At 39.2% G+C, this 16,666-nt stretch overlaps 1 protein-coding gene across 1 annotated transcript in view; it reads left to right on the top strand.

Moving 5' to 3' along the window:
• The window catches only part of klhl12 (kelch-like family member 12), a 16,933-nt gene extending 5,198 nt beyond the window's left edge, over positions 1-11,735 (top strand). Inside the window, exons 5-12 of the mRNA XM_085260954.1 lie at positions 1,615-1,764; positions 1,880-1,994; positions 2,080-2,186; positions 3,500-3,695; positions 3,817-3,975; positions 6,133-6,231; positions 7,495-7,681; positions 9,602-11,735. Of these exons, the coding sequence (XP_085117080.1) occupies positions 1,615-1,764; positions 1,880-1,994; positions 2,080-2,186; positions 3,500-3,695; positions 3,817-3,975; positions 6,133-6,231; positions 7,495-7,681; positions 9,602-9,728 (1,140 nt within the window). The 3' untranslated portion in view covers positions 9,729-11,735. The remainder of the gene's footprint in view (positions 1-1,614; positions 1,765-1,879; positions 1,995-2,079; positions 2,187-3,499; positions 3,696-3,816; positions 3,976-6,132; positions 6,232-7,494; positions 7,682-9,601) is intronic.
• Positions 11,736-16,666: the final 4,931 nt, after the last annotated feature.

The following is a 16,666-nucleotide window of genomic DNA, read 5'->3' on the forward strand; positions in this document are numbered from 1 at the left end:
ACCGTTAACAAACCGTGAAAAAAGCCACACAAAAAATGAATGATTGCTGGTAAGGGTTTCTATACATTAGTATTTACGAAGGGTATGTTGTGACTTACCTTCAAAATTACAGTGGTCCCTCGCTAATAACGCGGTTCACCTTTCACCTCGCTGTTTCACAGATTTTTTTTTAGTGCAAGTTTGCACGTTTTTTTTACGTCACATTGTGTCCTGCGTCCTGATCGCTGCAGACGATCTCCTCCATGCCGTCTCTCCTGTACAGTACAGAATCGCTGCATCGATCGCTAGCAGTGTGACTCTGAAGTGCAGTACTGGATGTCCACAATATCCACCAAACGTTTTGCACCGTCAAAAAATAAAATTGGCTACTTGATTTCACCTATCGCTGGTTATTTTTAGAACATAACACCCGCGATAAACGAGGGACAGCTGAGAAATATAACATTTGAATCCCTTTTCTCTTTTGCTCTGAGGCGCAGGGGAAAAAATATCGACAAGTCGATGAATATCATTTACAGATATATTGGGTAAATGCCCAAGACATCTATAGAAATGTAAATCGCCGCTTGATTAATTCATTTGCTTAACTTGTTTTGGACCGTAAACAGGGTGTGAATAGGACACCGGAAACAAAGCTCCCCACAGGAGTTTCCGCACCGGAAGTAGCATATGCTAACGTGCACATAGTCAATTGCAGTTCAAACATGACTTTTTGTGAAGGCTGTTGCGTCACAGTTACATAGACATTGTATATCTACAAATGCACTAAAGCCTCATCAGACAGTTTATATAGATTTTACTAAAATAAACTAAAATGAGGACATTTCCACTTTATTTTTATTTTGTTTTTAGTTCATTTTGCAAGTTCACAAAGTTTTATTTCAGTTAAGTGTGATAACTTTAGTCTGCAGTACTACTGAAATAGTTAAATTTCAGTCTAAGATCCCTGAAACAAATAGTTGATTTAATGTAAATTGAGCTTGACTTTCACAGCTTCTATAATATCTGTCAACAATCTAAGCGCCAAAAATGAAAAGCAAGTATAAACCTGCTACAGAATCAGTCTGTGACCTCCCCCCCCAACAATCCAACCACCCAAGTTCCAGTCAGTGTTGTGGATTGACCTGACAATGAAATTGCAGAGAAGTGAATCTGATTTAAGTTTGGCTTTGTGCTCAGGAAATTCCTGTTTCCCAACCACATACCCCGCTTTGTGAAAACATAGTTATTATCACATGATGATTTATAGATCACAAGTTCTGTCAAATTGTCTTTCCTGTCATATTTGTTGTTTTTAAAATAAAACCAGACCATACATGTAAATCGTAGTCACGCATAATTTGCCTTCAGTTAAAGTTTTCTGTCATCTTTGAGGATTTGAAGTTTATTTTAGCAGACTGCGCTGTTTCACCTTTGTACATTTTGTCTTTGCAGTTGCAGAAGTCTCTTGAATTGTTGCCACTAGTCTTGCCACAAGTAATTATATTTATTGAAAAAAAGCTTGCATCAAAAATCAGTCTTGTGCAATAGTTCAATTGCAGCTGTTAGCAAATCCTTCAGTGTTGTGTAGATTTACTATCAGGTGTTATTACTGTATATGTTGTTGGTATGCAGGTGGACTCGGAGGAGCCTGTATTCGAGGCCGTGTTAAATTGGGTCAAACACAACCGCAAAGAGCGGGAGCCCTACCTGCCAGACATGCTGGAGTTTGTTCGGATGCCGCTGCTGACCCCCCGCTACATTACAGATGTCATTGATACTGAGGTGAGCCAGGCGACGCTTTGTGGGTTGTTGTGTAATCACATGCCAAGCCTCCTATGAAAGATTTTTCTGTCAAGTTTTATCACACCGTAATTAAGCAAGTTTTTACTCGTCTTAGCCTCTCATTCGGTGTAGCCTGCCATGTCGAGACCTTGTTGATGAAGCCAAGAAATTCCACTTAAGACCGGAGCTGAGGAGTGAGATGCAAGGCCCACGCACACAAGCCAGATTAGGTAGGAATCCAGTTTTCAACTGCACTTTAGCTAAATACTTGTCTTGTAGACAGAAGCTTTGTAAAATACGTTACTTTCTTTTAAGGTGCCAAAGAAGTCCTGCTGGTTATCGGTGGGTTTGGCAGCCAGCAGTCACCAATAGACATAGTTGAAAAATATGATCCCAAAACTCAAGAGTGGACCTTTCTGCCTGTAAGTATTAATTTGATGCATGTATTTGGCTGTTGAACCAGGGGTGTCAAACATGCAGTGCAAAGTGTGAACGTGTTATTGAACTCATAAATTGCTTCCAATTTGTCAATGAAATGCAAGGTTTTTCATGATGCCCACATTACACAAGAAATGGACAGAAAATTAAATGTGAAGTTGTTTGAATCATGAACACATGAAATCCTCTTCAGAAACGAAAACTGTACAGCTTTGATCTGTAAAGTGAAATATTGTATCACTTAAATCACTTTAAGCATATTTGCACTGCACAAGACAAAATGTGGATTGCACAACACTGGACATTATATTCTTCATTTCCAGTTAATACTTGTACAGCTGCTGTTATTGTGTATATATTTATTTATATTTCTTCACACATTCTTATATAGTTCTATACTGTGTATTGTGTATTTTGTTGTACAGTTATTTTATTTTCAACTTTAATTTATATATTTTATCTTATTCTTTCCCAGTTAAATTTACCCTTCATTCTAATTTGTGTTGTACAGTTATTTCATTTTTAACCTTAATTTATATTTGATTCCGTCCTAGTTAAATTTACCCTTTTTAATTTTTCATATTTATTTCCTATCTTATTCATAGCCTTTTCCTTTTTGTTTTCTTTAGGTCATGAGCAGTTGTCCAAGCATTTCACTACATATCGTACTGTGTATGACTGTGTACGTGACAAATAAAATTTGAATTTGAATTTGAATTTGAAATAGATGTTTATTAAGACATCTCATGCTTTTCAGCACCTGTTTTGTAAATCGATAACTTAATAAAGAATAAAAAATAACCTTTAAAATTAAAATGACTTCTACAGAATACAGTATTTTCTAATGGCTGGTAAATTTGTGAGGGTGTAGGGTGTTAAGGGTTGTCTTTTACTCAGGCTTCTGCTTTCAGCTTTCTTATATCTCAAAATGGCAAAAGTTGTTCTAAAAGCAAGTTTGAACACCTCTTTTTTGCAGTTATTGTGAAGAATTATCTAAATTTACTTTAATTATAGTGATAACAAGTATAGTGAAAAGCAGCTCGGCTTAAAGAGTTTCCTGTCTTTCCCCAAACATGGGATTTTGAAAAGCTTTTTCCCTGGAAGATAGATTTCTACTATCATCTTTGCTTTGAAAAGAATTCTAATAGATTTCAGTTCACGTGTCTTTTGCTCTGCCTCTGGTTCATGTCTGCAGAGTTGATTTCTTTTTAGTTATAATGCAATGCCCACTGTAGATTAAATTAGACTGTATGTGGCCCATGAACTCAAATGAGTTTGACACTTGTGTCTTAAACAGAATATTGCACGGAAAAGGCGTTACGTGGCCACCGTTTCTTTGCACGATCGAGTCTATGTGATCGGGGGCTATGACGGCCGGTCGCGGCTCAGCTCCGTGGAGTGCCTGGACTACACAGCGGATGAGGACGGTGTTTGGTACACCGTCGCAACCATGAATGTTCGGCGAGGCCTTGCTGGAGCTACAACACTTGGAGGTCAGAGACATTCTATGCTCAGTGAGCTTAGTCCCTTCTCTGAAATCGCCTGTGATTTTCTTTGTCCATCTCCATTTTTCATGTTTAATGAGAGAGCTGTGTTGTTATTGGCTCTTGACAGATATGATCTATGTTGCTGGTGGCTTCGATGGCAGTCGGCGTCATACCAGCATGGAGCGATATGATCCAAACATCGACCAGTGGAGCATGCTGGGTGATATGCAGACAGCTAGAGAAGGAGCTGGTTTGGTGGTGGCCAGCGGGCTTATATACTGTCTAGGTATGGAGGCAAAAATACACAGTCATCAAAATTTGATTATCACATGGGCCCAAATATTAACCTGAAAACCAGCATAGACTGTATATAAAAGGTAGACATAGACCTATAACCCTTGACTGTTTCATCCGTCAACATCTGGATGTTTTCATATCGTAATGATTTATGAAAATCATCACGAAAATCAGCGTGGTCATTGATTTCAGTGACTGCATTAGGGTGCAAACACTGGGGGCTACAGGCAAAGCACAGATTTGTTTTTCATTTGTTCAGCTTTTGCTCCAATGCACAGTCATGTGTTTCTGACATCTAATGAGCCTTCAAACTCTCATATCTGATACTTAAAACATGGTTTTCTTGATTGTATTTTATCATTATGTGAAGTAGGGAACCTTTCACAAAGCAGTTCCTGGTTTATATTTGTTGTGTTTTGCCTTTTCCCTTTTTTTTTTCTTTAAAATCTTCTTAAACAATCAGTGCGTTTCATTTTCAAATTTGCAAAATGCAAGGGGCACCCTATGCTCAGATTACCCCTTAAGCAGAAGTTTTCCATGTTGTGATGACTGAGTACAAAAAAGTAGTCACTATGACTGAAAATGCACACGTCAAACTATTATGGCTAGTGCTGTGTGACTGAGGATGGAGTTTTTGTTGTTGGTTTTGTACAGTTAATTCTTCTTTTTCATCCATTTACTTTGTTCTGATTTTTATTTTCATTGACTGGAAAATTTAGCAAGCCTGTATAGGTGGAACAGAAAAGTTGGAAATGCTGGGTGTTGATTTGCGCTGAAGCTACAGGTCACCAGTGTGTAGCTCTGCATATTTGATTTAGGTTTTCACATCAGATGCCCTTCCTGACGCAACCCTCCCAGAGGTTTGTCTCTCCTCTTGGTCTCAGCTAAAGTCATAACACCTACATTTCATCGATCTTTTTGACTCTAGCGAAGATGGTATTCTAAGAAACGAACACACGTTGTATTCTTTAAGACTTGAAACTAGCAATTGAGACCATAAACTCATCAAGAAAGGGTAGGCTGGGGTCAGAGATCACTTGAGCAGTAGACATTTGAAGCAAATCATGAAGCAACTACCATTTTATACATACAGTATGTGATTATAAGACTAATTCTCACCCTCCTTTCCTTTTATTTATAACAATGAAAGCATGAAGTAAAACCATTTTAACATAGTCAGTTGTTCTGAAACACTCTACCATCAGTTTCGTGGAAGCTGTCTTCATTTTCTCCAGCAATAACCATTTCACAGGCATGTCTTTTAGAGCTCCTTGTCGTTTATGACAGTAGTAATTCTTGGCTGTTCACCTAAAGAGTTTATCCAAAGTTGGTTTCCCTCAGAAGATGTCAGGAGGCAGTTTGTACTCAGTCATTGGACTCCTCTCAAAAACTCCTACAGGATAAATTACTTTGATAGCTGACTAACTCTGACAGACACATTAAGGCTGCAAGCAACCCACAATGCAATGAGAACTCCATGTTTTCCAGTGCAGGCAAATATAAAAACTGAGTTATCATTTCGTCTTTGTTTCGTGTCAGAAAAACTATGTTAATGCGTCTTTTTTTCTGGCTGGTTTTTCGGTTAATCATGTGGTTCATAACTTTTTAGAAATTAGGGAAAGTAGGCATAGCCATAACGTTAGCGTTTTGGTTAAGATTTCTTTAGAAAACGGCTTATATTCTCCTTCTGACCTCAAAGGTAATCTCTGCTTTAGCTCATAAAATAAACCAAAAATATTTTTTACGTCATATACAAGGTGCACGTAGCTTCTGGGTCTGAAAAGTGAAACCTGTCCCTGATTCCCTTTAGAAAGAAATTAGATTTTACCGTAGTGAATGGAAAAACAGACCTCAGCTTTCCTGATGTGTGCCCTCAGTCAGTCTTTATGTTTGCATGTGCATGCAAAGCATAATGTTTGTTAGGATGACATAGCAGAAGGCGCTTTTAAGTGGGCCTGTCAAGTTGGTACAAAATGAGCGTTTTAAAAAGTTAAGATGGCGAGTGTCAAAACGCTCAGCTTGAGTCTTCACAATAAAGAATTTACAAGCCAGTAGGAGACATCACAGTCTTTAGTTAGAACTCTGTTGAACAGCAGCATAAACAAGCTCATCATGATTAGTTTTCTGACCATCCATTTCTTGACAGGTGGCTATGATGGGCTAAACATCCTGAATTCGGTGGAGCGGTATGACCCACACACAGGCCACTGGACTAGTGTCACACCCATGGCCACCAAACGGTCAGGTAGGTAATAAAACATCAGGGATGCGCCAATCAATCTTTTTTCCAGTTTGGATACATTACCGATGGCTTGGTTTTGACTTTCTGCTGACATCGAGTACCAATCCACTGCAAGTTATTGTCTCCTAATTTCAGCTGCTCCCTTGTTTTGGGTTCCCACAGTAGATCATCTTCCTCCATCTCACCTATTCCTAGCATCCTCCTCTGTCACACCAACCCTCTGCATGTCCTCCTTCACTACACCCATTAACCCCCTCTGTGGGCTTTTTTTCCTCTTGCTTGGCAGCTCCATATTCAACATCCTTTGTCATGTGTATCTATTATCCTTTCTCTGCACATGCCCATGGATTGGTATTTATTTAAAAATAAAACATAAACAGGGACCATGTTATTTTCCTCATTTGTAAAATTATTTATTTAATATTTCTAAAAGCTTCCAATCAAATGTTAATCTAAACTTAAAGACAGTGAAAGTGATTGAGCAAGAGATGCTGGTTTTGAAAGGTTTTTTTTGTGTTTCAGTCATGTTAACAGACTTGACCACAGTGTGCTGCTGACTACAAAAAAAAAAACGGCAAAAATTTGAAGTTGCAAGTTCAGGCAGCACGGTGGCACGGTGGTTAGCACTGTTGCCGCACAGCAAGAAGGTCCTGAGTTCAATTCCACCATCAGGCCGGGGTCTTTCTGTGTGGAGTTTGCATGTTCTCCCCGTGTTTGCGTGGGTTCTCTCCGGGTACTCCGGCTTCCTCCCACCGTCCAAAGACATGCAACTTGTGGGGATAGGTTAATTGGATAATCCAAATTGCCACTAGGTGTGAATGTGCGAGTGAATGTGAGTGTGAACGGTTGTCTGTCCCTATGTGTTAGCCCTGCGACAGACTGGCGACCTGTCCAGGGTGTACCCTGCCTCTCGCCCAATGACAGCTGGGATAGGCTCCAGCGCCCCCCGCGACCCTGAAAAGGACAAGCGGAAGCGAATGGATGGATGGATGGATGGAAGTTCAGGCATATAACAAGAAGCTGTTGGAGTGGGAAGCACGCATCTCCTCCAGACAGCTGACCTTTTGCTGTTTCCTTGATGCTTTGTTAGCTCTCCCATTCACACTGCTGCTGATGCATGGTGTAGTAAACACAGAACATCATACATAAAATGGGCCACTGTCACAGATACTCAGTACAACTTTTTGAGCTATGGTCACACTGATGTCCGATCCAAATTCCTGCGAGCTGTGCTGCTGTCTGTTGACGCCTTCCTGCTGTTTCCAGGGGCCGGTGTGGCTTTGCTCAATGACCACATTTATGTAGTGGGAGGGTTTGATGGCGTTTCACACCTTGACTCCGTCGAAGTCTACAACATCAGAACAGACTACTGGACCACTGTAGCCAGTATGACGACTCCTCGGTGTTATGTAGGAGCCACCGTTCTCCGAGGGCGACTCTACGCCATCGCCGGGTAAGAAAGAGTTCCATTGCTGTGGCAATAGTCCTAAAGGGGTTTTACTTAATACAGCGCTCACATATGATATGAATATTGGTAGGCTTTTGGGTTATTGTGCCTTCTTTCCATGTAGACTATGAAGTGAAACCAGTTTCAATACATTATCGTTATTCTCATAGTATAAATGCTTTCTGAAGGAATGGTCTGTCAAGTCTACTGACTGCTTTTTGTCCCAGTGATAACACGAGGAATCCCTTCACGCTGTGTGGAGAAACACAAGTAGAGAATGTAGCACTAAAAAAACAACTTTTGAGCACTCAGGCTTCGACTGAGCCTCAGAATGTATTTTTACAGAGATTATGGGTTTTGTTCCTGATTTTACTCAGCATAGAGCAGCTGGTGTACAGAAAGAATGTCCCATAGCTCCTTGCATACAGTGCGCACATTAATAGTAAAGAATAGATCACATATGTATTTTCAGCAAGTCTGCACACAGACATGAGAATTTTAATGATTGCATAAAGGAAATGTTTTTTTAACATGAATGCATAATGTAATCCCACCATATTCCATTTATCTTGGGTCAGACCCCAGTTTATTATAGTTACTGAAACAATACCACATCCTTAGAAAAATAATTACAATTAAAACATGCTTTAGTTTTAGTATATTTGTTCAAAAATGTAAGCACAACAAACATTAGGAGGACATTATGTTTACTCAAACTGGAGTGCCCACATGGTTGTGAGCCATGTGTTCGTATTGTAATACAGGTTCTGACCTTCTTGAGTCATGCTCATGACGAATAGTCCCAGAACAGAAAAACTAAACTGACACTTAAACTAAACACATTCAAACCGTAAAAGCTCAACTTAAAACAAGCACGTCGACTCTGGAAACGTTGTGAAAGTAAACTGAACTGAAAAGAAAACGGTAAAGCTGAGCAAAAATGTGAACTAATACAAACTGAGGTTGAGATCACATTAGCGGGTTCAGCCTGGTCATTAATTTCAGAGACTGCAGTGGAGATGCAAACACTGGAAGCTACGGGCAAAGCACACAGATTTGTTTATTTTTTCATTTGTTCATTTTTTTCTGCAATGCACAGTCGTGTTTCATAGTATATTAACAGTAGTTTCTTGACATCTAATTAACCTTCAAACTCGCTCATCTGATACTTATAAACATTGTTTCCTTGATTGTATTTTCTCAAGATAAAAAACTTTTTACCAAAGCAGTCCCTGGTTTGTCTTTGTTGTGTTTTGCCTTTTCCTTTTTTTCTTCCCTTCTAGCATTTCAGTGTCATTAAAATCTTCTTCTTAAACATTCAGTGCATTTCATTTTCAGAATTCCCCAAAGTGACAAAGCAAAGGCATCTGTAAGTGGTTTAAATTCAGAGCAACTTGGAAACAACTGGGGGCTCTAACAGGACAATGAGCCCAAACCCTAACATCATACAACATATATTTGAGCCTCCATGTATACTTTTAGCCCTGTAAGGACCCTGACTAGAGAAATTAAAAAACACTTGTGCACCCAAATCTTGTTATTATAGTCATTAAAGATGTATGCTATACAAAAATGCCACCCTGATAAAGAACCAATAACCAAAATCATTAAAAGTCCCAAATTACCACAACATTCATGCGCACAATGAGTGCATGCAATCTTTTGACTTTAACTGTACATTAGTGATATTTGAGCAGCAGTTACTACTGTGTTTTCATATTTGTTCTTCATGGTACTAATGTACGCAGACAGCTGTAGACACAACGTGTTTCAGGGTTGAAGGTGAATTGTCTGATTTAACTTAGAATCGGTACAGCATTCTGCAGCAAGCTTGTCAGACAGTAGTAATGTGATCTTGTTCAGTGGCTTCACTCAGTTCTGTTTCCTGCTGTGTTTCAAACTCTCAGTTCCTCTCCATTTCTCCAGATATGACGGGAACTCTCTCCTCAGCAGTATCGAATGTTACGACCCAGTTATCGACTCTTGGGAAGTTGTTACCTCGATGGCGACCCAGCGGTGTGACGCGGGCGTTTGTGTTCTACGAGAAAAGTGACGTTTGCCAAGAACCACAAGAGGAAAAGCAAGTGGGAGGGCAGGCTGCTAAACTGCGCTTAAATGCCTCTAAAACACAGCCACAAAGGGAGATGTCTGTTCACCAGTATTCAAATAGATACCCTCAAAAGATTATGAAGCGCAGCAGTTTGGGCCGCCTCCTCCAAAGGACGGTTAACCCTCCGCGACTCGGACCGTGCTACAGAGATTCAGCTTCACCGTGGTAGACTTACCTCAAAAGAGGCCTCCAAGGAGCCCATCAGGACATGCATGACTCTCTTCTGTGGTACTTGTGTCTGTCGTTACCTGTGAGATTATTTTTTCATTTTGTCTTCAAAGTGCAATATATTTCTACTCATGATGAGAAAACAAAATACAATGGAGCAGATTCAGGCTCCAGTTGCTGCTATATGCCTTATGACATTGGCCTACATCAAGCGGTGAGCATCCATGTTGCCTCCCATTTGACTTTGATGATCGTTGCCCTACATTAGCTTGTTATCGGGTGAACTCATTTGGCATTTGCAACGTCGTTAATGAGTCAGTAATTCAACCCCTACCCGTAAACAGTGCTTTTTAATTAAAATAACTTTAATATGTTTCATACATATTCTCTCTCTCTCTCAGAAGATACATTTAGAGATGTTTTTGTTTTAGAAAATGACTGATTTGTACCCATTGGTTCTTGATTCATTTGTTCCTCGATTTGGCAACTTTGAAAATTCAAGTATGAGGTGCTTGTGATTTATTTTTCTTTCCTCAGAGTATAGATTTGGATGTAAATGTATGATACACTCCTAACATCACTGTTGCCTGGGAAGTAAATAAACACATTGAGAACCAGTTAAGATTATCTGTGATACATCTGAACCCCCTGTTGACAGGGAAGACAATTTGCTGAGGAAGGTTCATGACTTAATGCGAGCCACATTGAAATCTTCTAAATCAGCGGTCCCCAACCTTTTTTGCGCCACGGACCGGTTTATGTCCGACAATATTTTCACGGACCGACATTTAAGGTGTTGCGGATAAATACAACAAAATAAAACCAGCACTGGTACCAAAAAAAAAATTATTCATAACACATGGGAAAAGACCCAAGGAAACCAGGTTAACGATAAAAACGTTAAAAAAATAATGATAAAAACCCTGAAAACCATGAATATCACACCCGAGCCTCAACTCTTGCAGTCCGGTACCAAACAACTCACGGACCGGTACCAGTACCCCAACCGTCCGTGGCCCGGGGGTTGGGGCCCGCTGTTCTAAATACTGAGAAGAGTATTTGCTTCCTTCATTACCTTTAGAAGAGGATACATTGGACCGTTCTTTATAAAAGGAAAAGCGATAATGCTGTTCCACAGCTCATAAAAGTGCACCATCTGTCATTGTTCAAAAAAATCAGTGATTTTTTTTATACCCCACTATCACATGTAAAGCTTAACAGAGATTCACGGGCATAGAAACAGATTTGGTAAATGCACTGGTTCTTATATATAGCGCTTTTCTACTCAAAGTGCTTCACAAAACTCGTTCATTCACCCAATCACTTTTTAGTGATTTTTAGACAGTTTTTAGTGCTGTCTAACTAACATTCATACACACAGTCACACTCCAATAAATGCATCGGAGAGCAACCTGGGGTTAGTACCTTCCCAAGGATATTTGACATGCAGACTGGAGCAGCCTAGGATCAAACCACCAACCTTCCGGTTAGTAGGTGACTTGCTTTACCTCCTGAGCTACAGCCACCCCAGATTTAAAACCTATCAACTGACAGGTGGCACAGATCACATAAATATTCATTAGGAATGCTTTTTCCATTTCACTTCAGACATATTTTAAACTTTCAAACCCCTTAAAGCCACAGGTGAGCTGTGAAATTATCATATTATGACTCAATGTCTTAAATTTTTGCCTTACACAAAGAACATAAAATATATATTTAAAAAATGAATGTGGAATATTTAAATGATCATGAAAGTTGAATAAAATTCTATTTGCACTAGTTCTGTTTTTGCTCTATTGTTGCCTTTGCAATCATTGATTATTCCAACTTAAGTCACAGAAAGCTTTAATAACAACTGGATCATCTCTCTAGCAGGAAGAGAAAATAATGTGCGGACAGGATGAGCAAAAAATCTCAATGTGACAAACATTTCATTTCACTTTCAGGCTCTTTATTCATCTGTCTTTAAAAAAGAAGTTACTTTTCTAGTTAGGTGATGTTTTTCACCTATGGTTCTCTGTTATGTCTTGTGTGGAACAGCACAGTGAACCTATGTCAACGATCTCTGCCTTCATTTCATTAAGACACCTAGTGTAACTGAAATCACTGCACAGCACGCTTTTCCAACTCCTTATAAAATCTCCTTAACACCTTTCCCTGACCAAGTTTTGGAAAAATGATTTGGAAAAAGAGGTAGGAGGCAATTTTTAGCTTATCTGGCTGAAGGACTGATGAGCTTATGCAACTGCGAGGGAACATCATATAACCAACAAGAGCGCTCAGAGACCAGCACCTCCCCCCTCCGAAGAGCAAGGTCTATACTAAAACGTTGATGTTTTTATTGCAACATGCTGATGTCTGACCTTTGACCTATGACCTTGAAGCATTACATACTAAATATGTGATGCTTAATGGTGTATTGTATTATCTTTGCCCATATGATTTGAACAGAATTGGCTGAAATCTTTGGCCTTTATAAGCTATAAAACATTATATTTTTAAGATATAAGATTAAGATTTAAGATTTTGTAAAACTTTATGGCATCATTGTGACATTATAGGGCATTGTACTAAAATGTGTTGTACAGCTCTCTCCATGCCTTTTCATATGATATATTATTCGATATGGTCTCTTGGAATTGTTTTTCAAGGTCAACCTTGTCCTTGGGCACTAACAATGTAGGTCAAGGCCAAATGCTTAGCCAACCTAGGTACTCATGCCCCCCAAGGTGTAGTATATTGTTGTGAAGTTTGAAGAGGGTCCTTAAGAAATTATAAGTAATATGATAATTTTTATTCATGTTCACATTTCAAGCTTCTCTGGCAGAGACCCTTTAAAATGTTGAAATATTTGGATTATGTCAACATTAAATGCACCTCAAATTTCACATTTAGAGGTGAGTGCCAGCTACCAGTATAAGATAAATAAGCATTCCTTTGAACTGTGAATCATTCACAGTTACTCTACTGGAGTCCAGAATAAAAATATAAAACCAGAAGAAGAGCATAAAAGGATAAAAGGCAGTATTTTAATATGTGGCACTTAAAATGTTCTACTTTTTTTTTTTTAAAGACAGGATAGAAAACCACTGTTTTATTATTATTAATTAGATTTTGTGGATGTTTGGCTGTGGATCAAATGACAGTGGGAGTTGCTAATGGTAAGGGTCAAACTTTTAAAACTTGAAAATATAACATAATTTGATGATACGCTGAGGAAAACAGCTCTCTGCGTTCAAGATCACAGAAAGTAAAAATGACGGCTGTAACGTTTGGGTCTGAGAAGCCACCAGGCTACCTGTGGTTCTGGTTCTTCAGATATGATAAGATAAACCTTTATTAGTTTTTGGTCACAGCAGGAAGTAAAAGTTCAGAGCAATAAAAATTAAGAAAAACACAATAGAATAGGATAAGATAAAATAGAATAACATACTATACAAAATAGAATAGAATGCTTTCAGGGACACGTGTGTGTGTGTGTGTGTGTGTGTGTGTGTGTGTGTGTGTGTGTGTTTCTGTCTGCACGTGTGGGGTCATGTAGTTCATGGGAAGATGATCCTCAGATTTGACCTCTGTGATCATATTACTGGTAAGTTTCCTGATGAGTTTCTGTCCTCAGTCACTCATTTTATAAGAAACATAAGTTCAATTTGTACATTTTGGTTCTTTTAGGTATTCTTTCTTAACCAGTTGTGACTGACAAGTCTGACTTGCCCCTTGCTATTCATGTCCGGATTCAAAACACCAAGATGGAAACAGCAAAAATGCTCTTCTCAAGACTTCAAAGTGTGACTTCACCGTAGCTACGTCCATCTTTTTCATGGCTCCCAGTAAACCATTTTTGTGCTGATCTTAAGACCAGAGGAGGTTTGGAGCTATGCAGTTATTGAGTATTGTATGTGTATATCTGTTGTATTAGTTACTCTGGAGCTAAACACTTGCACTTTGCAATTATAGTGCTTACAGTTAGTCGTAGAATAGCTGGGAGGGAAGAGATTTCACAACCAGACCGGTACCGGTCTGTGAGTCGTTTGATACTGGGCAGCGAGAGTTGAGGCTCGGGTGTGAAATTTATGGTTTTCATGGTTTTATCATATTTTTAGCGTTATTTTTTTAATAGTTTTTATCGTTAACCTGGTTTCCCTGGGTCTTTTCCTGTGTGTTATGAATAAATCTTCTTTTTTTTGGTGCCGGTCCGGGTTTTATTTTGTTGTATTTATCCGCGACACCTTAAAGGCCGGTCCATGAAAATATTGTCTGACATAAACCGGTCCGTGGCACAAAAAAGGTTGGGGACTGCTGCTTTAGAGGGTCCCATTCTTTCTAATAAAAAGATTTCCAGTGACAGACTGCATGGCTATATGTATCTGCGGCAATGGGAGTGAAAACACCTGAACTCAAAGATGAGGAAGTGTAGCCCAATACATTAGTCCATATTGTTTATGTTAAGGAATTCAAACTCATCTTACATGGTGGGCCACGTACAGTCTTCAGGTCATATCCTTGCAACCTGTCCTATTCGACCAAAAGATTCTGGTAGTTTCAGAGATATGGTTGGGCAACTCCTTGAAAAATTCTAAACCCTGTTTGTTACTTGCAGTTTCATTCAGTTTTTAACCAATTTACTCATTCTCTTCACGTGCTTATCAACTGGAGCAGAACAAAACACAATTGACATTAAATTGTCCAAACAGTTAAACCTTCCACTTACTTGCCTCTCCAGGCACCCCTCTGATCCCTGGTTACCCATGATTACAGAAACAGAATAACCCATGGGACACTTTGAGTATTTAATCATGCCATTTGGTCTCACCAATGTGCCCACAGTGTTTCAGGTACTAGTGAATGATGTGCTGTTTGAACATCTTTGTTTTTGTGTATTTAGATGAAATTCAGATTTTTTTCCAAATCTCTAGAGGAGCACCAGGTTCATGTCTGGAGTGTCCTGCAACACCTCTTGGAAAATCGATGTCAAGTCGGAGAAATTCAAATACCACTCTCCCTCTGTCACTTTTCTCGGCTACATTTTCGTAGGGGGGCAGGTGAAGACGTATCCAGTAAAGATCCAGGGAGTGAGCAAATGGCCCACTCCCACGTTTTGGAAACACCTGCAACGATTCCTTGGGTTTGACAACTTTTAACGATTCTTAATGCGGAACTACAGGTATCCGCAACACTCACTCACCTCCACCAAGACTCCTTTAGTTTGGTCCCCAGAAGCCAAGTCAGCCTTCAAAAAATTAAAGCAGCTGTTCACCTCTGCATCTGCCCTGGTTAACCTCAACATGAAGAAACAGTTTATAGTTGACTCCTCCAATTCTGGAGCCCCCAAATGCGGGCCCCAAGGTAAGCTTCATCTCGTGCCTTCCTTTCTCACTCTAGAAAAGTATGTTAAAGATTATGTAGCAGCATGTTCCATCTGTGCATGCAGGAAGAATAACTCCCTTTAACCCTCAGGTTTGCACCAACCCCTAGCCACATCTCACAAACCCTGGTCCCACATAGCTTTGGACGTTGATACTGGTCTCCTCACTTCCTCCAGTAAGACCATAATCCCTTCTTTAATGGACAGGTCCCAACACCACCTACAGTGTGGGCCTACTTCAAACTGCTTTTGAGTCCATTCCCAAATACTGGCCTTCTGGCCTGTGACAGCATTGCATCACTGACTAATGATTAATAATAGACTAATGTCCATGGTGGGACTGAATTACAAATTAAAAATAAATAACTGACACAATTCAATTAAACACGACCCAGCTGTATCTGGGGACTTGCAGGTCCTCTACAATCAGCCAGGGGCTGCTGCAGCTCCTTCGGCACCCCTGTTCACCCAGGCTTTGATATTATACAGTAGTTATTGCTCTAGAATATAATGTGTGACTTTTTGTTATACACTGCAACTATGTGTGCAAGTAAAAGTCTGGTAATAAATAAATAAATAAGCCTAGCCTAGCATGAACACAATAACAGCATTTTACTGTTAATTATTGATCATTTTAACTAAAAATGTCAAATAATACATTAAAAAAGAAAAATTGTGGAGTTAAAAAGTTACAAAGTGGAAATGTCAAGCTAATAATTAAGACAATTAAGAACTAAAACTAATTAAGACAGTCTCCCTTTGGGGGAGTTTCAGACTCGCATTCACCAAATGTAATTCTGGTAATATCTCTAACAATGGGTGCTTTTCCCACCACTAAGTACCTTTATTCCAGAAAGGAAATGCTATCTGACAGATATCTGAAGCTTTGATTTGATGAATGCTAAACAGAGCAATCGGATACTGGTGAAAGACTGCCTTTCAAAACCAGCAAATGATGACACAGGATCATTCCAACAGGTTTTTTAATAAAAGAGAAATATTAGATTTCATGGCACAAATGCGAGAAAGATACTCTCTTGTAGAGATCTTCAACAGAAAATGTATGTAAATGCAAACCTGAGTAATAAATCAAATATGTTTTCAAGTTTAATATTTTTGCAATACATGCTGATATTCTTAAGGTTCTTCATGTATGCAAAATACTAAATATTTTATGTCACAGACAGTGCAGAAAAATTATGTTTCTTGGGATTCTCATGTTTTCAGAGGCAAAATTTAGCATTCTTTAACTCCTCCATATTGAATTGACTCATGTACGATTATGTGAAAAATACATTTTTCACAGGGTTCTGTGCAATTCTTAGAAAAGTACACTCCATGACTC

Source organism: Mchenga conophoros, linkage group LG20, assembly GCF_057382185.1.
Source record: "Mchenga conophoros isolate Kocher_MC1m ecotype Shallow Benthic linkage group LG20, M_conophoros_male_GT1.1, whole genome shotgun sequence".
Classification (NCBI taxonomy): domain Eukaryota; kingdom Metazoa; phylum Chordata; class Actinopteri; order Cichliformes; family Cichlidae; genus Mchenga; species Mchenga conophoros.